The sequence below is a fragment of the Dendrobium catenatum genome, unplaced genomic scaffold, assembly GCF_001605985.2.
Source record: "Dendrobium catenatum unplaced genomic scaffold, ASM160598v2 fragScaff_scaffold_0, whole genome shotgun sequence".
Classification (NCBI taxonomy): domain Eukaryota; kingdom Viridiplantae; phylum Streptophyta; class Magnoliopsida; order Asparagales; family Orchidaceae; genus Dendrobium; species Dendrobium catenatum.
This window is the reverse complement of record NW_021318462.1, coordinates 1,102,868-1,127,412: the sequence shown is the minus strand read 5'-3', so window position 1 is coordinate 1,127,412 and position 24,545 is coordinate 1,102,868. Positions and strand designations below refer to the sequence as shown.

Genomic DNA, 24,545 nt, shown 5'->3' with positions numbered 1-24,545 from the left:
AGTCACAAGTGAACCTGCAAAAAAAAAATAAATGAAAGCCACAATTTGAAAGAATCATTATGTCCACAATCGTAGGCTCAGGATGAACCTAGTAAAGAATCATCAGCTACAACAGTTTTAGAAAATGCGCCATCTAAGGATACAAATTAGCAATATGGATTTGATCAATTTAGTATCTTCTCAGGCCAAAGAAAAATTGAAAGCCCCTTTTACTAATTGAAAGAATAGTAGAGAACATACCTCAAGATTTGAAAGCCCACAGCTCACAAGGCAGAATGGATAACAAGTCCACAACATAGTAGAAAAATAGAAGAAAGCATGTACACTCTATAACAAATAATTGACTCTTAAAAAATTAATACAAAATTGCATAACACAATAAAAAACAAAAATTCATAACCAACAAACAACATAACAAAGGCTATGCGAAACTATATAGCCAATAAAATTGCATAATACCACTCGATCCACTCAAGGCTCAAGCTGAAAGCCCACAACTCACATGACAGAATAGATAACAAATCCACAATAGACAATAGGATAATGGCTGAAAGGCCACTGATCACAAGGCAGAATATATAGTAGTCCACAACAGACAACACAATAAAGCACATAAAATAGAAGAAAGCGGGTCCAAAAATGATTGCATAAAATAATCAACAATCACAAGGTTCTTCATCACAGATAATACCAACATTTATTATAAAATAACATTTTCATAAATAAGAACTTCCACACCAACTATACGTAATGGTTAAGATGTTAAATTCACTGAATCATTCACGACTCCAGGTTTTGGTCAAAATCTAAGACCAAGATCTTATCTGTCACTGCATCAAGCTTAGAGTCTTTTGTATCTATAATCAAAGCAGAAATATAGGTTAACACATTTAGTAAATTAAACTATAAGTAAGACGTGTACTATTATTACCTTATTCACTATATAATCAATCTTTAGTGCATACCAACGCTTTGATAATATCATGTTTCAATGCACTTCAATGTTGGTCAATAATTTTACCACTATTGCTAAAAGCATTTTCAGATGTCCCGGTACAGAATAGAATGCACAAAAAATCATGAGCCATGCTCGATACCTGAGAGAATATGTACTGATTATCTTTTCAATATTGTCAAATATTTAACTCGCTATTCTTATCCAACTTGGGTTTATCCAGATATATTTCAAGTTTTAACTTTCTTGGCATTATTACCTCTACCTCAAAGGAATCATAATCATGTGACATTAGTCAATATAACATATGGTCAATAATAAATGAGTTCATATTAATGATCGAATGATAGTTTGGACAAAAGAACAACTAAATAGATTCATAGAATCTAATAAGCTATTGTAAAATTTAAAGTGGAAAGCTAGAACCTGAAGAAATTGTGATTTAATGATGGTTGTTAACTGACTAGTTGAGAGAGTCCTTTGTGAAGTTTGGGATGTTAGGGATATAGTGGTTGATGCTTTATTATTTGTGGTTGAGTAATTTGAAAACAATGTGTATAACTTCTCTTTAACTTTTGTTATATGAGATACATAATTTCCCTGCATACAGTTTCTTGTAACATGATTATACAAAGTTAAATTTATACCTTGGGTCAAGAATTATAACTATTACTAAAATAACACTAAAGTCTGACCAATACTTCTCAAACTTGGCAATCATGTCAATAGTCATTCTTCTAATTTACTCTTGCCCACATGACACTTCATACTTTAATGTGGCATATGCAGTAGAGACATAGGGAAAATAGAGATTTGCAGTTGGACACTTTGATCCAAAAAAGACACAAGTGATTTTATAAAAGGGTGCTAAAAACTTGTATATGTTAATCATTTTCTCTCACTCAGAACTTGGAGGACAACACTTGTAGTTAGAATCACCCAGCTCTAGATACATGAAAGCACGTCTGAAGTAAATTGCATTGTCTATCATAACAAAAGCTGAATTCCATCTAGTTGGTACATCTAGCCATAGGCATGTTACTTTCTAGTAAACTTTGCCTAACACATTTAATAAACTTTTGTTTTCTTAATTAAGAGCCCTTAGTATATTTAATGCCCTCAAAGACCTTCACAATAAAAGAATCAATTCCCTTCAAGCCTTCTTGAACAATAAGATTAACTAATGTTCACAACATCCCATATGGAAGAATTCATCATTACATGAAGTCCATTTTTCAAATTCAAATGATTTTGTAGAAAATCAATAGAAATAATATTTGCGAAAGCATTGTCTAGAGTAATGTTGAAATGCTTACTATCAAATTTCCATTCAAGCAAAAAGTGTTGAAGTTTCTCAAACAAATCTAACCCATCATGTGGGGCCAGCAATGAAAAAAAATTATAAACTTTTTTCAGCTGTCAATTATTGTCAACAAAATGTGCAATCAAGCAAATAAAATCATATATGTTGATGGAAGTCTACAAATCAAAAGTTAAAAAAACTCTAATCTTACAGCAAGATAGTAGAGCTTGTATTTGAACTTTTTTCTTAATGAAAATTTTCTTACAGTCATGCCTTGCAATATTTTTAGATACAAATTGTAAATTAGGATGCAACAATGAAGTAATGCTTTAACACCGGCCCATTCTACGCACTAAAATTGGAGATCGTGCATAATTATGCATGCAGTAAATAAGCTATGAAATTTATGATAATCAAACTTATTTTCAACCATAGATATAGAAGTGCTTGAGTTATTTTGAAGAATAAGTTGACCATATCATGAGAGTCCATTTTCTTAAAGTCTTGAAGGTGACGTCTCAGATTTCTCATACCATTTTTACTATCATATATGTATGTTTCACTGCATTTATTATATTTTCAATGTTGTTTGCCATCCTTTGTAATGTTTTTTGCATATTTATTACACTCTTTTTCTTCTTTTGAATTCTTTCCTCATTTCTTAATGTATTAGTATCACCAATTTCCTCGCATCCGCATTGTTATAATCATCACTATCAAGTTCCACTTCATTATCAATAGGAATACGCTCATTATGCTCAGATGGATTACTTGCAACAACTGTATTAGAATCCTCTATCTAAACACAAAATTATACATTTTTAAAAAATAAGGTATGAGAATCTTGATAATTCATACACAAGATAGCTACAAGAATGGATGAATTAGGCATTTAAAACTTCGATAAATTTAATCTGTTGTATATTAAAATAAATCACCCTGATAATTAAAGGTATTAGTACTAGCAAAAGGTAAAACTAACATTATAATGGATCCCAAATCTCCCATTACAATAATAACAATAGTTATGCTACACATCAATTTTGCAACAGAGATACTAGATAGTTACGACAATGCATATGTTTGTGTAATATTAATAAAAAATTTATACTATGTCGTCATATAGTTCTCACTACACAAATAAATCCAGAGAGCTGTAACAGATATAGTCAAATGACTCAATATATCATCTTTTTAAAATCTTAATAAAAAATTAAAACATTTATATAAACTAGTCCACAAGATAGTGAAATAATAAGAATAAAATATTAACCAAACCAGTAACTAAAGATCAATCCCTTCTTGTCAATTACTTGTATGAAAATAATTTAGCTATGAAAAAATAGAACCAACCACTAAATGAAAAACGAAATTCAACCATACGAATAATAACAACAATACTACACTACAACTATGTAACATAGCATCTCATTATAATCTGTAGCAAACCCTAATCTCAACATCAATAGTACACTACACTATAACAGCGTAACCCAAAACATAACAAGAAACCACTCAACAACAAACCCTAATATCAATTCTCAACACCAAACTCTATTCTCCAAACTAACATGTCAACAACATCTCATTATATCAACAACAAACCCCTATAACAACATCTAATTAATTGAAAAACCTAAAATAGTAAAATAATAAAATCCTAATTTCCAAAATCCTTTCAAATTTGCTTTTAAATCCTAAAATCTAAATGGTCAAACTAGAGCAAACCGAAATAATAGATCTTCGATAAAAAATCTTAAAGAGAATCATTCGATGGAAATCAAAAACATCAAAATTGGCAAAATATGAATGCATGTTAAGTTATTCAAGATATTACATACCAAGATAAAGGATGAGAGATTCAGAGAACTTGTAATGGGAAATTGAGAATGGGGAAGCTGAAGGAACACGAGAACATGAGAAGCTGCAACTTAGTCTTGCTTGCAGACACACTCTAAAACCCTAATAACTTGCCTAAAATAGTAAACTTAAAGAGCTTAATACGACGAGACTAGGGAACCATGGGCCGCAGTATATGAGTCATATCACTAATAGAGTAGTAGTCTAATATGGTTTCCTCGACCCTTTTTTTCACGGGTTAACCCTAACACAAATTTTTTGGGTCAGGTTTTCAGGTTGTCATTAATTGACACCCCTACTCGAAGTATCTCCTACTAATGTTTGACGTGATCTAAAACACATAGCTGTTCTTTAAATTTTAAGGAACCAATATGATTAATAGTGAAATCTGGCTTAAATCCATTATGAGCTTGCTCTCTAATATGCATCAACTCTATGTGTTTCTTCTAAGTTTCTCGAATTCGATCAATAATTGTTGGCTTAATTGACAAGTGATAAATAATAGAGTTACTCTAGTTGGTACTATTTCAAGCTGAAGTTGCTTCATTTCATGCACTAAATGCCACTCTTAAGTGATCATCCATGTTGTATAAGATGAAGACTTCATGTTTAAAGTATATGTCACCATGTTAGCTTTACCTGGATGGTACTGAATTGTAGTCCTTAATTAATTCAAGCTACCGCATTTTCCTTAAATTCAACTACTCCTTCTGATTAAAGATGTATTTCAAACTCTTATGATAGTGAAAATCTTAAATGAATGTCATACATGTAATGCCTCCAAATCTTCAATGCAAAAATGATTGTAGCTAGCTCCAAGTCGTGTGTTGGGTAATTCTTTTTGTGCACATTGAGCTGCCTGGATGCACAAGCTACCACTTTATTATATTGCATTAAGACACAACCCATGCCTTGATGTGAAGAGTCACTGAAAATATAAAATTCATCGATACTAAAATGAATGTTGAGAATAGAAGAAGATACCAAGTAATTCTTGAGCTTCTAAAAACTTTATTCACAGGCATTAAACCATATGAACTTAACAAAGTTCTGGGGTAGCCTAGACATTGGACCTATAATACTCGAGAAGCCTTCCATAAAGCATATGTGAAAACTAACTAGGATAATGAAACTCTAAATCTCATTAACGGTGCTTGTCCTTGGCCAATCCATTACATCTTTAACCTTAATAGGATCCATAGAAATTCTAGATTCACTAATAATATGACCACGAATTGCCACCTCTTGAAGCCAAAACTCACACTTCAAGAATTTTGCATAAAACTTATTATCCTGAAGAATAGTTAATGTTTTTTGAAGTTGTTGGGCATGCTTCTCATTGATCTTGGAGTAGATCAAAATGTCATCTATAAATACAACCATAAACTGATATAAGCATGACTTAAAAACCATATTCATCAAATCCATAAAAGTAGTAGGGACATTAGTGAACCCAAAAGTCATGGCTAAAAACTCATAGTGACTTTTATTGATATCAAAATATAGGCTTCGGTGCATCTTCATTCTTGTCTTAAGTTTGTGGTACCTTGAATAAATGTCAATCTTGGAAACACAAAAGAGCCTTTCAACTGGTCAAATAGATCATCAATGCAAGGTAGAGGATACTTGTTCTTCACGATGACATTGTTTAGCTTTCTATGGTCAATGCAAAGTCTCATGCTTCCATCTATCTTCTTCAAGAAAAAAATTAGCACTCCCTAATATGAAATGCTAGGCCTGATGAATCATTTATTAAGTAATTCTTATAGCTATACTAAGTTCTTTTAATTCAATCATTACCATATGATATGGTGCTTTTGAAATTGAAGTAGTAAAATTAGATATATAAGTGAACTCGGTCTCATATTCAGAAGGTAAGCAAGGCAAAATATCAGGAAATACATCTGCTAACTATTAAACTATCAAGACACTATCAAAATTGATGCTTAGTTTGTTGGTATCCACCAAATGTGCAAGATACCCAACACACCAATTATAAATCATCTTATGAGCTTTAATTATTGAAATAAGACAAGACAAGACTCAATTGCACCATTAAAGCTAAAGGCTAGCACATTAGACATGAAAGTTGACCCTTCTTTTATGACAATCAATCACGGCATGATATTTAGAAAACCAATACATTCCCAATATTGTTTCAAATTCAGTTAGTAAAAATACAATGAGTGTTGCGGGCATAGGCATATTAATATTATTGAATATAATGTTACAATCATGAACACATTGAGTAACTACCATAAATAATCTAAATGGCATATTAATAAAAAAATGAGATTGAAATTGAGGCACAAATATTTGATGTAAAATTATCTAATATGAATGAATGTGATGCCCATAATCAAATAAAACCCTTTCAATTGCTTATGAATAGAAATAATACCTATCACCACATTAAGAACTTATCATGCATCTTATTGAGTCATGGTGAAGACATGAGGAGGGATTGTTTATCTAGGTTGCTCATGTATTGGAGGTCATGACATTTGATGATGTATTACTTATTGTTGTTGCTGATATGACATCACAAGTTATTGTTGTTAGTACTGAAATATAGTGCATTAGTGCATGGTAGAACTGAGATGTTGGAACTTGTTGGGATTATTGTTAAGGTTGAAAGTAATATTATTTTCCTTTTCCTTTACCATTATGCTTATGGTAGTACCCTCCTTATGATTTATATCATCCATTCTGATGTGAATGCTTGTAGTTGTCGCGAGTAACTGAAAAGGTGAATTGATTTTGAGCTTTGAGCAATCATTAGCTTTGTTCTTAGTGATGTAGCATTTAAAGCACTTCTTGATGACCATGTTACCAGTACCTGAATGATATTTGTCATAGTGCACACAATGAGATTGCTTTTAGACTTTTACCCCTAATGGCTCTTATGCTGCTTCTGTGAATCTCCCGGTATTTGACTATTTGTTGTCTTTTGCTTTCCAAAAGCTTTTTCTTCATAAGAATTTTTCACCAACTCTGCATGAATTACTCGATCAACTAGCTCTCTGAATGTAGTGCACTTAATAATAGATAAGGATTTCCTGATGTCTTCTTTCATTCCAGAAAGAAAGTTGTAGATTTTCTGATCTTCGTGCTGACCAATGGATTGTACTAATCTGATAATTTTAGCAAACTATGTCTCATACTCTCGGACAAATTTTGTCCACTAATCGAGCTTCCTAAAATCGTTCATTAATTTTTTATCTACCATAGAAAAATACTGCTCCAGAATTAATCTTTCAAATTCTGCTCAAGAAATTATTATATATGTTTCAAAGCTATTGCATCGATGCTCTCCCACCATTCATCATCACCTTCACGCAACTGAAATATAGCCATGTCTACTTTTTTCTCTTTGAGACATTTAATTCAATGAAGTATATTTTCTATGTCATAAATCCATGCATCAAATTCGATCAGTCCAACTATCCCATTAGATATGGGAGGATGAGTATTTAAGAACTGGTTTATCACCCAGTCTATCGCCTCTTCATTGGCTAGAATGACCTATAGCAACAAAAATTAGTTTAAATAATTAAGTCCACTAATATTAATTTATCAGCTAAATTTCTACATATTTGACTGATTTACGTGAGGTAGGGCAGCATGAGGTACTTATATGGCTTCTTGTTACTTTGAAGGTGGTGTTGGTTGAGTTGGTTATGGTATTTGCTGAGTGACTTGATTAATCCCTTGTACTGCTTTGGTAAGCTAAACAGTCGCTTATGTCATTATTATGATAAGCATAGTGATGTTCGGGTTCGAAGTAGCAGCACCTTGATGATCAATAGAGAGAGAGGTCCTCTAAGAATAGGTGTGGCTTCCTCAGCATCCTTCTTTCTCCTTGGCACCATTCTAAATTATTAAATAAATATATCAAAATAAAATACAAATCTAATTATATAAATATGACATGCCAAATATATTATTTATTTTCAAGGATAATCTATAAACACTACCTAGTCTTGAGGAGCCAAGAAATATAAAAAACAAAGCAGATTCGGCTTTAATACTACTCTCTCACACTTCATGTCCGTGAGGCAATATATCCCGACAACAGGGGATGCAATGAAGGGATAAAAGGACCTGTTTTGTATTCAGAAAGAAAAATATGCATATACAAGTGATATAATATGGAAAATAGAGGGCGTGAATTATAAAGTTGATTTATTAATGAAATGTAAATAACAAATATATCCTAATAATAATAGTTCTCATACAAGCCAAAATAAATATAAATAGAATTAATAACAAAAAAGAAATAACCCAACCCTCATGATTAAAAAGAATAAGAAACTATTATAAAATATTAAATACAAAAATAGACTATTGAAGATAATTCTCCTCCTGAGGTGACGGTCCACTAAACATGCCTGCAGGGTCAGCTTTAAAAAAAGACAACATGTGTGTTTGATAAATCAAACTCAGCAAGTAACTCGTATCTATTAAAGTATAAAAAACAAAGGAGTGGTATATGCAGTATGAATGACCAAATGGTGGAAGTAACAACCTATAGTAACCAACTCAAAATAATTAAAACATATGCCATGTTTCCTACAACAAAATTCTAATATGCTAGTGCTATTAATATATATATGTCAATCTACTATCAATGTAAATTATTTTAATACTAACAAATGCAACCACACCATGTATCTTCATACCTCAAAATAACGTATCAAGTATTTATTATTTCTAATTCTTGTCTAATATTTTCTTACATATGTGTGTGTGTGTGTGTGTGTGTGTTATTACAAATAATAAACAGGCATTATATAAATCAACAGGTCAAATATGATTTATATAATTACTATGAATTACAGAAATTGAATTCATTTTATTTAGCAAAAAAATGAATGAATTTAAATTCTCCAACACATTAATTTAATTTATGAATAATAACTAGTGAATAGTAAATCAAGGTAAAGTTAATTCTATCACATGCTAATTCACTATAAACAATAGCGAAGATTTATTATATATGTCATTATGCTAAATAATTTAATTTAGAAATGCCAATATAAATAATTATAAAAGAACCTAAATAGCACGAATTACACCTCAAATAAAGAAGGGCTCATTTATACCAAAATAAATAAGAGGTACTTACTGTGGTTGTCACTAACTCCAACCACGATTGCGGTTTGCTCGACTCCACCAAATGATGATCCTACAAGAAGTGAAGCAAAAATAACTTAGGCCACCGCCTTAAAAAGTCTAAATAATTTATATTAATGTACATAATTCTCTCGCTAAAAAAAAATCAAAGCTTATGATCTAATATGAACAAATACATATATTCATGGATTCATTGGAAACACAAGCCTATGATAAACCACTATAATTACAAGTAATTTGAGAAGGTAACGATGGAGAATACGAGGGAATTTGGTGGTTACCTCACGATCGATTGCAAGGAGAAGATGAATTATTGTCGGCGGTTCTTAACCAAGGAAGAAGATAGGAGGAAGATTATATACTATTATCTTTCAATTGAATGAGGAAGAGGCTGAATAATTTCAATAGTGGTGACAACAAAAAAAGATGCAGAGACAGAAGAGAATGAGGCTCAATGACTGTTGTGAGGGAGAAGAGAAAGAGTAAAATGATTCCCTAAGTTCCCTATTGAGTTTAAATGGTGAGAGAAAGGTTAGCAAGGGCGGGAGGATTTCAAAAGGAAAAGAAATTGCATGATTTACACGATTGGAGAAAGACGCGAGTCAAAAGGGCACAAAACAATGACTTATGCGTGCGGTTGGTCGTGATTAGGGCAAAGGAGGGGGCGGTCGTCCCTTGTGTGTGGAAGAACTTGGATCGGTTTGGTCTAATTATTACACAGATGACCCTTTGTTGCTTTATGAAATTGCCTTCAACTTCCTCTTTCTTGATGTTAAATCCCCTTCAATAAATATTTTCCAGCATCATTTCATAAAATGCTTTTTATCTAGTATGACATCTCGCCAAAATTTTCCTCCACTCAATTAAAAGCTCACAAATATTTCTCCTAGATCTAGTACCCATGTAAACTCTAACCACAATTAGCAAACTCTAACATTCCCATAACCCTAAACTAGAAATGCCTTCTATCCTGTAAAAACTCTACTGCAAAATATGTACAAGTAAGTTTCATCCATCACCATGAAAAAGATATTCACTTTTTGAATCAAGAAGTTGATGATAATACTAATGAGTGGGAACTCTCTTTGGCTACTCAATCAATAAATGACTCTTCTATGGAGCTCTTTTTGCAATTATTAAAAGACTCATAGGCTTAAAGATACTCTTAATCTTTGATTTTTTCTTTTCAAGTTTTCCTCACTAAGACACAATGAAATGACCTGATCAGACAGCCCTTCTTTTTTTTTTTCTTTTTTTTTTTAAGCCATTTATTTTTCAAAAAAGGTCTCCATATTTTAAGCCAAAAAGAGAGGAGTTTACCTATATTCCTCTTTAGATTAAAACTTTGGTTTTGCCTCTTAGTTATTGGAACTCTTCGGAGATATCTAAAATCATTGGTGAAATTGGTCTTCATTTGGTTGTGGATTCCCTAACGTCTAAAAAGACAAGGTTAAGTTTGCAAAAGTCAGTGTCCAGGTTGATAGCAAAGCTAGCCTTTTGGATGAGATATTTATTTCGATAGAGGGTAAGGAGAAAACTTTGAAAAATAATTACAATTGGAAGCCAACTTATTATTTAGGTTGTGGATAGTTTGTTCACCGTTCAAATATATGTCATATTAAACCAATAAAAACAACCAAGTCTTATTTCCCTCTTAGAGGCAAGAACTAAAGTAGGAAGCCTAAGATCTCTACTACTCAACCAAGGGGGGGAAATACCACAAAAGCTATATCAATAAAACCTAACCTCATCACAAGAAACCAAGCAAATTCAACTAGAAATCATTCAGATCAAATCCTTAATATTGATACCACTTTAGAAAACTCTTTACCCTCTACTACACTCTCTCAACCACTCATTTTAAACTATAACAAATTTTCTACTCTTAATGCAATTTTATAAGTCTCTATCCAAAATGTCACAAACATATACTTGTTATTTTACACCTAATACTTTAGCAACCAATAAGGCCCATGTTTCCAATAAGGCTGTGAAATTGGCCACCAACTCCTCAAAACCCTAATGACTCGTCTTACTTTTGCTTGTTGGAGTGTGAGAGGCTATAGTGGGCTAGATAGATTGCTCACTTGTAAGAACTTAATTCAGACCTTCAACTTAAATCTTCTTCATATTATAGAGGCCAAGATTAGCAATAATCAAATTTTTTACTTGTGGTTTTGCAACTCTAATATATTGTATGATAATGAAGGAAATCTCAATAATTTCTCCCACTCTCAATCATGCAAAATATGGCTTAAATAAAACGCAATCAAAATTGCCTTCACACCCAATTATTCTGATAGCCAAGTTATTTATATCAAGTCTATTATTGCAACATCACATCGTTCATTTTATTTATGAAGTTGATCAATCAACCCTGCGGATCCTCGAATCTTGCTTAGCTATAACTCAACAATATTTTAACACATTTTAAATTAAATTTTGATGATTAAATTAATTGAGTAGAATATTCATAAGAAAACATAAATTATAAGCAAGTAGCCCTCTAATTTTTTAAGTAATAAAACTTTAAATGTCATATCAATTAAAATTATATATTTAAGATGATTCATATATATAAAAAAAATCTTCTTATCTATAGGCAGGTAGCCCTTTCTTTATTGTTTAATAAGAAAAAAAAAATTTTCTGATTTGGCCTCTCCCCATGAACACGTATGGCGGCCATAAATTAGTCCAAAAGCTTTCTTTTTCATAACACCAACGTTCTCCAATTGCTAGTGACTAAACTCAATTATCATATTAAATTAAAATAAATATAATAAGTATGAGATTTATTGTGATCTAAACTCAATTTTATATGATTTTTTTAATTTTTTTTTATTAATAGGCTATTTTTCGTTCGCTCATGGGAACGTAATTTTATTAGCCCATTTTACGTAAGAGGCCGAATAAGATATATTGTAATGTATGTACATTGAATTCAAATTTATCTGTGGGCAACATCCAGATCTCACTGGCAAGATTAATAATGAAAGCAGAGAAAGGGAGAGAGAGAGAGAGGATGGGGATTAGATTCTAGTTTATTATTCAAAAATAAAGAACTTTTTTTTTTTAGAAACTAAATAACTTAAGATAATAACATGTTGTCCCTGCGCTTGTCCTTCAAAGGAGATATATTAATTAAATTTCTTTAATTACATGAAAATATGTATCGAGATATTTTATATATAAGATGAGCCCACATATAATCATTGCTTAATCTAATCAAGGCTTCATTTGGAACAGCTTTCTTACTGCTTCATAAAGCAGTTTTCTATTAAAAAGCTGCTTTAATAAGCAATAAGAAAGCCGTCACAACTGAAGCCTAAATCGAACTGGCCCATGAGATCGACCTCTTTCAACCGGCGGAGTTGACATGAGCTAAGCACAACGAATCACACATGAAGTCAGAGAAGGCATACTTTAAATTTAATCGCTCATCATCCAAACCATGACAATAACATGCAATCTTTTTTTATTCATTTGCATAAGATCAATGGCCACCATATATATGATGGTGAGAATAAGTCTTGGAATCAAAGATCAAACCTAACATTTTAATAAAATACTCCCAACAGGAAAAAAAAACTATTTTTATGATATCACTTCAGTAGCTGATCATCTCGGAAAATAAGAAGAACCTTCACGCAACCACAATTCATTGTTTGGATTAGACGGTTAGAGGAAGGAAGAGAGGGGCCACGGGATGTTCTCTAATTATTTCTATATTGCTTCAAAAATTCCGACAGCTACATGACCCGGTCAAATAAGAATAAATGCATTATTCACAGTATATATGAATTATTTTTTAAGACATATAGAACAAAATTTAGTAAATATCTAATAGAGAAAATGTATTAAAAGAGAACTATAAGATTAAGACTTTGTTTGGGCTGACTTTCTTAGTGTTTCTTAAAGTAATTTTTTAGTAAGAAAATTTTAAATTTTGTACTAAAAACTACTTTAAGAAACAGTAAGAAAGCCGTCCCAAATGAAGCCTAAGTTATGTATTACAGAGATGAGGATACTTAGATGGATGAGTGGCTTTACACTTAGAGGCAAAACATGAAACCATCATATGTGAAAATGTTGGAGTAGCTCCAGTGACAGAAAAGATTAGAGAGAGTCGTCTTAGATGTTTTAGTCACATAAAATGTTGGCATTCTGATAACTCGATTAGGGGAGTAGATGTATTGGATCTGTCCAATGTTAAGCAAAGTAGTGGTAGACCTATAGGACTAGGTTAGAATGTATTAGAAAAGACATTTTTTAAAATTAGATTTAAAAGAGAATTTGACTCTTAATAGGTCACAATTAATGGAGAAAAATGATTTATGTAGTCAATCCCACATAGTAGGATAAAGACTTGTTGTTGTTGATGTTGTTGTTGTATGATGTATTAAACAATATTATTATATAGATTATTTTTGGTAGTTAATATTGTAACATAATAGATTGATTATGCATTAAAATTTTCGATGTAGATTAGGATGCCCTTTAAATAATAATATTTTCATGATATTTGGGAACCCCATGTCAGCTAATTGCTTCATGGATTTCACTATAATTCTATAAATTGTGTAGTGTTTTCACTAAATAATACACATGTTTATTGATATTCATTCTAGCCATCCCTTGTGCTACATGTTATTATGATGCTTGTCTTTTCTTCATTAGCCAATTCTTCATTGCCAAGGCCATGGCTAATGATGATCAAACCTGATCACAAAGATCTCTCACCAAACACTTAACAATTTTAGTGAAGCTCTATCTCTCAATTTTGTTCTTTGTTGAAATAAGGTGGCCTTGCCAACCATTTTGGTAAGTTGTTTCTTAATGATTTTGTGTTCTATTACATCACACGTTAATAAAATAAAATAAACTTATTATATGATGCAATATGTCCAAAGCCAATGAAAAATTAAAAGAAATTTTAAACTCTAAGATGAGTATTATATTTCAATATTTATGACAGTTTGATGACTATTGATGTCTTTTTTAAGGTGCGGGATGGTTGGTATAGAAGGTTACTGTTCTATCCAACCTTGGGCTATGAGTGAGTGTATGTATACTAAAATTATAGTTGTAAGGTGTTCGGCTTAAGATAAAGATGATAAAAGGAGATTTGTGTTGCTGCTTCATATACGAGGAATAGTATTCCATAGTAATTTTTCTTGAGTTTGACTTAGCATTTTCATGCTCACTTGTTGAGTAGCTTGTTTATTGGTGCCTCTCTATTGTCATGTACTAAATTGACTTATTTATATGTTTAAATTTATAGAACAAAAAAATGATGATGATAGACAATAGAATTGATTAGCTTGTAATTATGAAATGATTAAATAGCCATTAGTTTGATTGACTTGATACAATCAAGCTATTAAATGAAATTGAGTTGTGCTAATTTGAATTAGAATTTACTAAGTAGATAAATATTTGCAAAGATGAATCCCTATTTAGTTGAGTAAATTGAAAGGATTGTAACTCAAGGTAATTAAACCTAGTACATATGAGTACTATTTATGTTGGTTAGTCATGTGGGTTGAATCCAAGGAGATTTTAGGAAGTCAAATAAATCTAATTAAGAGGATTATCAAGCTACATAAAAGTGTGTGATGTAGAGGCCGGATAATCGAGTATTTTAGGGTCCTATAGGTTTTCAATGGAGCTCTATTTGTCAATTATGCTCTTTGTTGAAATAAGTTTGTTTTGCCGACTATTTCAATAGAAGTTTTTTTTTCTTAATTATTTTGTGTTCAAATACGTCACATGGTAATGGAATAAAGTAAACCTATTAGATGATGAAATATTTTATCTCCAACCTTGAGCTAGAGTGAGTTGTTTATCAAAAGTGCAATTAGATGTTTATTTGTACGTTTAAATTCTTATAATGAAATGATGATGATAATAGACGATAGAATTGACCACCTATGTAACTAAGAAATGAACAAAGAGCTAACAAGTTCGAATTGAAATCAACTCATACAAAAGGATAGAGAAAATAAAGTGCCCAAGGTAACCGCGAGGAATTGTGAAGATAGTGTGACTATTAAAAATGATTAGTTAGAATGGGAAATTAGTTTGCATGGTAAAATATATAAGTACTACTTCTCAAGAACCCTTTCAAAGTCATTTTATACATATCAATATGTAAGTTTAATTTTTTTTGGCAGCATATAAGTATTTAAATGTCTACTATGCTACACTTTATTCATATCAAGCTTTCCATTAGGTTTTAATTAATTTTTCATGAATTGTTCACTATGTTAACTTATAGTTGCTAATTTGATAGCATCATACAAGAAAGTCTATAATAATAGAGAATTGAGTTATTTAATGGTCCCATCAAAAGGCCAACATGGGCATATAAAAGTTTTCCTATAGTCCTAATTTTTCAAGATATGTAATCACAAGAAGAAATATTTTTAGGCTTATAAATTGAGACATCCAAACTTGGGGGTGCAATGATTGGAATCATGAAAATCTTTATCTAATTAAGTACAAATCATAGTTTGAAGCACTACAGGAAAACAACTCATTTCCGGTAGAATTTCTGGCAGAAGTAAATTGGTCACAAATTCCGGCGGATTTTCTGACGGAAATTTTCGACAAATTTCTGACATATTTTTTTATTGTATTTCCGGCAGATTTATTTCCGACGGAATTTTTAGCGGATTTCCTACGGGAATTAAAAAATTAAGTTATATCTTAATAACTTATTGTTAAATTAAATATTTTTTCAGCGGATTTTCCACCGGAAATTCATCAAAAATTTTTCCGACGGATTATTTTGCGCTGGAAGGAATTTTCCGACGTGTGTTTTACAGTCAAAAATTTTTCCGCCAAAAAAATCCTTTGGAAATACTAATTTCCGATAAATTTTGATCATTTTTCTAGCAGAAATGGCCGCTAGAAAATGACGTTTTTTCCTGTAGTGAAGTGTGCAACTCAACATGAATGAAGAGAAATGATATGATAATGACATTTAATTTTACTCCAAATGACAAAATTAAAGAGAAAACAAGCTTGGAACAATATAAAAATCCCATCATAAGGCTTAAAACAATCGAACCAACTAGTTTAAAATAAACTTGCCTGGTTAGTCAATCTTCTTAGTAGTCGCTTATAAGGGAATGCATAGCCTCATCTTCACTAGAGCTGCCTTACCAGCCAGCCCCTAAAGATCCCTTCAATGAGAGCAGCTTGTGGATGGCCCTCAAAAGTCTTAATGTGCCATAACCTTCGCTCCTTCCATAGCTATCACCAACAAGACTTGCATCTACGCTTGCATTATAACCATCTCCTACAAAATTTTCTTTCTAGTCATCCCAACTGGATTTCCACTTAAGAAATTATATGCCCTCTTTGTTTGATTCATTTAACTGCTCGTATGAGCAATAAAAAAGGTAAGATATACATGATCAATATTCAGCATAGAACAAGATTATACAAATAAATCTCTTAATTACTATTTATTTTCTATCACATAACATATAGACTCGGTATCTAAATTTATAGACCTTAGACCTGTTTGAACATTTTTAAATTCTGTAATCTCTCTTGAATTACCTTCCTCAGCCTTACTGTTTAGATCAAGTTTAGCTTCAAATCTAACAGTACATTATTTCTCCTTATCATACCTGCTGAGGGCTAGGCCAATAACGCACAGAAATCTTCACCTTCCAGAGAACTGTGTAACTGATACAGTTGCTCGGGTTGCAGAAGATGACCATGCAGAGGAGGAGGTTTCACCATTAGCCCGAGTCGAAGACTCTATAAAAATAGGCCTAGCAGGCTCACTTATAGGATCGCCTCGGCTTAGCAGCAAAACCACAACTTCAGACATTGTTGGCCTCGTGGCCACCATAGACTGAGTGCAAAGGAGAGCTATTTTCATGACTCTCTTTATTTCGTCTAGCTCAGAGTCATCAGGATTCATGGATTTATCTATCAACTCTACCAGATCATCTTGCTCATAAAGCTTCCACACCTGTTAAAAAAAACAATGAAAGAAGAATGATATGTTATATTATACTAATGGCAAAGTGAGAATTGTACACAGATAGATACACTCATGATTGGTTTCTTATTAAATTGAGTGCAATGGCAATTAAGGCTTCGTTTAGGACGGCTTTCTTACTTCTTAAAGCAGCTTTTTAGTAAAAAATTAAAATTTTTGTAATAGAAAGCTGTTTTAAGAAGCAGTAAGAAAGTCGTCCCAAACAAAGCCTAAATGAAACTTCAGAAAGCACCTACCCATTCTAGAAGATACTGCTTAATATGTTCAAGCTTTGGATTGCTGTTCCTCCGTCCACTAATGATTTCTAGTACAACAACACCGAAGCTGTATGTATCGACCTTCTCGGTTAGCTGACCATGTATAGCATACTCGGGTGCTGTATATCCCCTGTTCAAAAGTATTTAGATAAACTGATAACTAAAGCTTCATTTGGGCAGCTTTCTTATTGCTTTTTAATGCAACTTTCTAGTACAAAAATTTTAATTTTGGTACTAAAAAACTACTTTAAAAAACAGCAAAAAAGCTGTCCCAAACGAAGCCTAAGTGTCAACAAAGCAAGTGCTAATGCCCTAAATTATGGAAATTCATGCATACAATGTTCCGGCAAATTTGGTGCTAAGGTGGCTCTGATCTCCAGGTAGAAGTCTCACAAGCCCAAAATCAGCAATCTTTGGCTGGAAGTTGTCATCAAGGAGTATGTTGCTTGGTTTTATATCACGATGTATGATGCAGACATGGAATTCTTGATGCAGATATGAAATACCCTTGGCCATGCCAACTATAATATCAAATCTCTGTTTCCAGCTAAGCAATTCATTCTTTTCACCTGCTAAAGACAAGGAAAAATAAAAATCCAATGCTTTCAAAAGTTGAATTTCTTATAACACACCAACTCATTATGGCACCCAAATAACCACCATTGTACTACACTACTAGTTTCAACTTTTTCACCATTGAACTCTAACTAGATGATTATCAGATGGTAATGTATGCTTTGATAACATTATTAGAATCAGATACTAGTCATTTCTATCAATTACACAGAAAGAAAGCACGACTCCACCTCCCGAAATCAACTTTATGCTCTAACTAGGCAACAATGGCTTATTTCTTCATTTTGATTATGTCGAAATGATGCTAGAATTTAACTTGTCTATAAGCTTTTGGAGCCCAAGTGGCATTTTTAATGACAACTTTCTCTTTTAAACTTATTCATGATACTCAACACATGAAGAATAATAAGTTATCAATTTTTTCATGAATAGTAGTTTTTAAACTTGAAGACATAAAGAATCAGAAGACTTTTACCTATTTACTAGCTTTAGCAGCATCATATGGCGGGGTTGCCATTTCTAATAGACGTTTTAGTAGTGAAGTATCCATGGAGCCATCAATATTTTCATTATGTATGCCTTCAACATCAACTTCATCTGCTCTTTGGTCAACATCTGCTACATCATTAGTAGGTGCTAGATTGATTGGCCTTGAATAACCCTTATTTAGCATGATTGATTTTATCCATATAGGAATACCTTAGCAGTGACAACTATATTTAGTTGATTCTTGAATAGGAGATCAATATGAAATGGGTATAGAAATTTCCTTGAGGTAGAATGCAAGATCATATTCTATAATTGTTTATGTGGGAGAAATTGATATGAGGCGCTGTACTCCATTAAAATGATACAATATCTTTAAATTGGTTTATGTCAACCTCTATAACTATGTGTAGAATATCTATAAGTTCTTCGAATGCAAAACTTCTTGGAAACATTAGCCCTTTATTTTATTTCCCACTAAATGTCCAACCAACTTTGTTGTCATCTTTCATTCTCTAACATAGAGCAGAAATCTAATGCTTAATTTACTCGAAGAAAATACTATAAAAATAAAGACAAGTAAAAAATCTATCAAGTTAAAAAAAAAAAAAAGGTCGAAACCTAGGTTCAAACTTCGTATAACCAGGCTCAGACAGGTCGAACAAGTTTCTAATCTTTTCTAAGATTTTTTTTTTAAAATCTTTTCTAAGATGGGTTTGAACCAGGCTCCAATAAGGTTTGTTTGAACTAGGTTTGATGTAGGCTCAAACAAAGTTCAAACTAGGATTGAATGAAAGAAAGTAAAGTTAAAAAATGCTTAAACCTAGGGTGAATAAGATTTGAAACTTGTTTGACCAATTCAAACCCAATTTGAACTACTTTCAAACTTTACTTGCTCGAACCTATTTCTCGGAACACTTTGTCTAGTTCTACAATCATATTCTATCAAAATGAACTTAATCTCCAATAATTCTCTTCAATGTATGTATTTTGTAAGAATGAATTCAACATTGAATCTAAGTATGTATACATACATATTTATAAATATATATGTATTTCTATATATATATTGTGTGTGTATGTGCATGTTTGTGTGTGTTGGGGAGTAGCAGGCATATATGACTTGATAGTATGTTGTTAATTACAATATTAATAGTTCATTGGATGGATAAACTAAACTCCTTTTCAAGAAAAGATAATGTCAGACGATGATTCACTATTTACTTGCATGCTCTTAGCAACTATTTAATATATTCAAATTTGTCCATTTAAAAGAATATGAGTGATGAGTTATTTTCTTCCAAATCAATCAAGGCTCATAAATAACTTAATTTTAGAAATATAATGGTTACATTCATTAATTGAGTTATGCATAATATAACTTGGAGTTACAATGTAAGCAAAAGAAAAAAATATTATAATTGGCAATGTGGATAAAGGCTTACCTAGGTAGAAATCATGTCTTCAAAAACATTGAAGTCTATCCAAGGAAATTTTATAATAAGCGAGAAGTAGGACTTTTTAGTGTAAGATTGTTGATGTCCATGTATTACCAAATAATAGAGTTGATTTCTTAAATACAACGAGAAATAATTTTTGTATTTTTTAGAATAAATAGAAGATAAAATCATATATTATCCATATTTTGGGGTTCTCCTATTCGAGCTTACTAATGATTGAGTGATCAAGATAAACTATTTAAGTTATAATAGATGCTATAATGCTAAGATGAAAAAAGATTATCTGGGAAAATATAGAATTGGTGTGGATAACGGTCCCATGATGAAAAAAGATTATCTGTGAAAAATTCCTAAAGTGTATTGTGAACACCATCAAACATTACTAGTTAGGAAGCATGATTAGTAAAGATAGGTAAGAGGTGTGAAGTGTTGTGGGAAACAAATGAATTTTAAAAAGAAAAAAATAATGCTCCTTAGAAGTTGCATCTCTATTTTAAAAAAGTTACAACTTAGCTTGATGACAAATGGGCAGTCAAGCAGAAATGTAAAGACGTGTGAGAGTATTAATATAATTTCATATTAAATAGTTGAAAAATATATTGCGTATATAGAAAGATCAAGTGGTTAGCCTTCACTCTAAGCTTAAGCTTTCATGTTGAAAGAGAGGTTGTCCATTGGTGTACCAGACCAAATTTTGATTCCCCTTTGCTTAATATTCTCTAACAAGGGGCATTTGAGGTGATGTTTGTGATTTTGATGCAATTTGAGGCTCTCAAAGATATATTGGAGAGTGTGTACCATGATTGAGGAAGGTTTAAAAGCAGGTCCCTCATATAGGCAATACATAATTAACTAAATTTTTTATGCATGATATCTAATGACGTTGAAGAAGCTTTCTTGAAATAGAATGATGGCTAATGAGAATGCATCTTATTGATGGGAAAATTATTAAAGCATGTGAGAATATTGGGTTTAGTGCCACACCATACAATTGAAAAATATATTAATATAGAAATACCATGTGGTTGGTCTTTAATCATAGGCTTAAACTTTTAGTTAAATATGAGTTTAAACATTGGTGTATTAGGCCCAATTTAAGCCCCTCGTTGGTTAAAAGCCCCTAAGAGAAAGCAAGTGTCAAGACATCTACATATCACGCACAAAGCAATATGCATATAAGAATTCCTATTATCAGTTGCTTTAGTAAGTTGACAAAAGGTTCTTACCAAATAAGAATTTATCAAGACTTCCATTAGCCATGTATTCATAAACAAGCAGCAAGTTATCTCGATTGCCACAACAACCAAGCAATCGAACCAAGTTCCGATGGTGAACATTGCTTATAAGCTTTACTTCACTCTGGAAACTTGCTTTAGTAGTTTCTGATTGAGTTATTGCCAACCTCTTCACTGCTACGATGTTGCCATTTTTTAGGATACCCTACAAGAAAAAATTACCTTTAACATGTTGATTGAGAGCAAACTTAATAATGATGTCAATTTACAACAAAATATTTGTAGAGGTGAAATGAATCATTATTTTTCTCATAGTATTTATACTAATGAATAAACCAATGCAAGCATGAAGTTTGTTGATATTCCATATGCTTTATAGACAACTTTATATGGTTTACCTTGTAAACCTCACCAAAACCTCCTTCCCCAAGTTTATTTTCTTGGCTGAAATTTTTTGTTGCAGATTTCAGATCTGTGTAATGGAAACTCACAGGACCTCGAAGCTCTGTTGCTCCCAGCAAGTTACCTATAGAAAAAGAAAATCTTTATCATAAGTTTTATGACTGCATAAAAAGAGTAGAGATCATAAAAAGACTCCGCATCACACTGGGTATATAGATAGGACATTTCATGATAGCTAGTATTATTGATTTTCATCTTCATATTTTTACCTTTCTAGATCTGACAAACAAAGGGGGTAATACCAATTCTTTATACAACACAATCATATTGCAGCAACCAAAGGCCGGATTTATCATAACCAGAAAAAAAAAAAAAAAAAATCCTCAAAACTTCTCATATAATCTATGTCACTAGAGATTCTTAGGCTTTTGTTAAAAACACCTTCAAGTTCAAATATAAAGTTTCTTGGGAGATGCTCATATTTTTTTGGCATAACTACCACTATAACTACTGGTATAATAAGTCGGAGGAAGTGGCCAAGTTATTAATAATGGTGATGAACAGCTAAAAATTACAATATGCCTTTTTATGAAGGCATCCACAACCATGTTTTGTATTAGAAAACTGAACTTAGATTATGACAATGACGTTATATATAGGTAATAAGTCATTTTCAGTTGCCATATTCTAATATATCATTGCACTCTCTAACAGAGTATAAACAAATAAAAATTAAGCAGGTGTAAAAGATAACATATATTCTTCTCCATAACAAGGTAGCTTTTCCACATGTACCAATTAGACAAGAATCTAATCTAGGAGACTAAAATGGGTGATTTGTTGCTTAATCGTTAGAGGAGAAGGCTGTTTCTCAAATCTCATGAGTTTAAATCCCATGGCTATTATAATTTATCGCTCGCCAGTTTCAACAAAATGGGCTTAGAGAAAATGATGAACACAAAGGCAAATATATTATTAGGATTAATGAAAGTTAGTGTGCTCAAATTTGATATATATATATATATATATATACATATTTTGTTTGGAAAGTGAGCCAACAAATCTTAATTTAGATAGCGGTTATTCGCGTTATCAAACGCGGGCCACCGCGGTGGAGGTAATTAGATCACATCCCAAGAAGTACTCTTCAAACAAATGGTAAAAGCAATAACCAGAACTTGATAGGACATAGGAAAAGCACTGAAGCAGTATACGAAACAAATCACTCCTTACCTTTCCACTCATCCTCCCGCCTTCGAGACTTTCTGATCCACAGAAACGCCAGAAAACTCAGAATCAATAACCCCACGACTCCTCCAACCACGCCAGCAACAATAGCTCGTGTATTCTTGCTCGACTCCCCTGCTCAGCATTTGAACAAACATCTTCCGCTCAAACTCAAAACCATAATCACTCTCAAGTTCCCACCTTTCTTAATCAAATCAATCACAAAACAAATCAAATACCTGATCCACCCAAATAACGCGAAAGATCCATAGTCTGATTCGCCGAGAAGAACGTCAGATTAGAGTACCTCATAAAACACCCAGCGTCCACCGCTCGACCATTCCCCGCCGGCAAACATCCCTGTATATTCTTATATGCGACCTGTAAACACTGCGCACAGACATCTTCACTCAGCGTATCCGCACACTGCGCCGCACCAAACACTCCATCTCCCACCGCTGTCCCAGAATATTCATCGATCTTCGGCACCGCCAAGCTCAAATCCATTGTCAACGCCGTCGCCGCGGCGGCGAACCCCTCCAAAGCAGAGGAGCCGTTGCCGCAAACCGCGGTATTTCCGGGGAGAGTTCCCTGATCGAAAAAGGGCGCGCTTTCATAGCGGAGAGTGCAACCATCGAAGATGACGCGGCCGCCGGTGCCGAAGCCGCACCTGCGGGTGCTCGAAACGGCGGCGGCGAGGCAGGCGAGGCAATCAGAAAGGGATAGGTACGACCTGCAGAAGAAGAGGCCGTAGACGGGTGCGGCGGATTGCGGCAGCTCGGAGGTGGCGGAGAGGTCGCCGCCGGCGGCAGACGAGAGTTTGGAGCGGAGCCTAGAGAAAGTGGTGTTGAGGTTGGATAAGAAGAGGGAGGTATTGGTGGCGTTGTAGGTGCTGCAGCCAATGTCGAGGAGGTTGGTCTGTGGGTCCGCGACGGTGAGATCGTTTTTCCATAGGAGGAGGAGGAAGACGAGGTTGTGAAGAAGCATTTTGGTTCTGGGTGAGAGAGAGAGAGAGAGAGAGATAGACACGTTGGTCTTGACGACTAAGTAGTAGGCGGCCGGGAAGTAAGTTGCCCAGAAAAGAAAAAAAAAATGAATTTGAGATATTTGTAGAATCGAATGCCAGGGTCTGTGTAAAATGTCAACGAGTCTGAGGTGTTTTCAACATCAGAGAAGATAGTACTAAAAAAACATCAGAGATGATGTAAGCATGAAGAAGACGACGAACCCGGAAATTCTAGCCAATAGGTCACGCCAACGGGTTATTCGGATAATTAGTTTAATGAATAGTTTAAGAGAGCTCCATATGTCAAAGTTGTGGAGTTGTGGAGTTATGGTAATTTTATGGCAGGAGAGAGATATACATAAGGGCCAAATAAGCCTTAATTTTTAGGGAGATAAATTTATAAGTATATATGTTGGTGTTGTCATAAATTTGGTTTGACATTTTACTACAAGAAAAATGGTCAATAGCGACCCCTATTTATTCATATCTTTAATCATTATAAGCTTCATTGATATATTGGTGGTCTAAAGGAATAGCACCTCCTGAAGAGCAATTGCTTAAAAACTTTTGTAATAAAGACAAAAAAAAAAAAGATGGAGGGAAGACAAATTACCAATGGAAT

The 24,545-nt window shown here is 32.9% G+C and overlaps 1 protein-coding gene across 1 annotated transcript; it reads right to left on the bottom strand.

The window, feature by feature from the left end:
- Positions 1–16,591: 16,591 nt before the first annotated feature.
- Positions 16,592–23,964, bottom strand: LOC110093980 (cysteine-rich receptor-like protein kinase 2). Its single transcript, XM_020819060.2, has 7 exons — positions 23,157–23,964; positions 22,924–23,052; positions 21,687–21,814; positions 21,280–21,493; positions 17,869–18,100; positions 17,511–17,661; positions 16,592–17,244 (listed from the first exon to the last, which is right to left on the bottom strand). The coding sequence occupies exons 1-7, from the start codon at positions 23,902–23,904 to the stop codon at positions 16,930–16,932; spliced, it is 1,917 nt and encodes a 638-aa protein (XP_020674719.1). The 5' UTR covers positions 23,905–23,964; the 3' UTR covers positions 16,592–16,929.
- Positions 23,965–24,545: the final 581 nt, after the last annotated feature.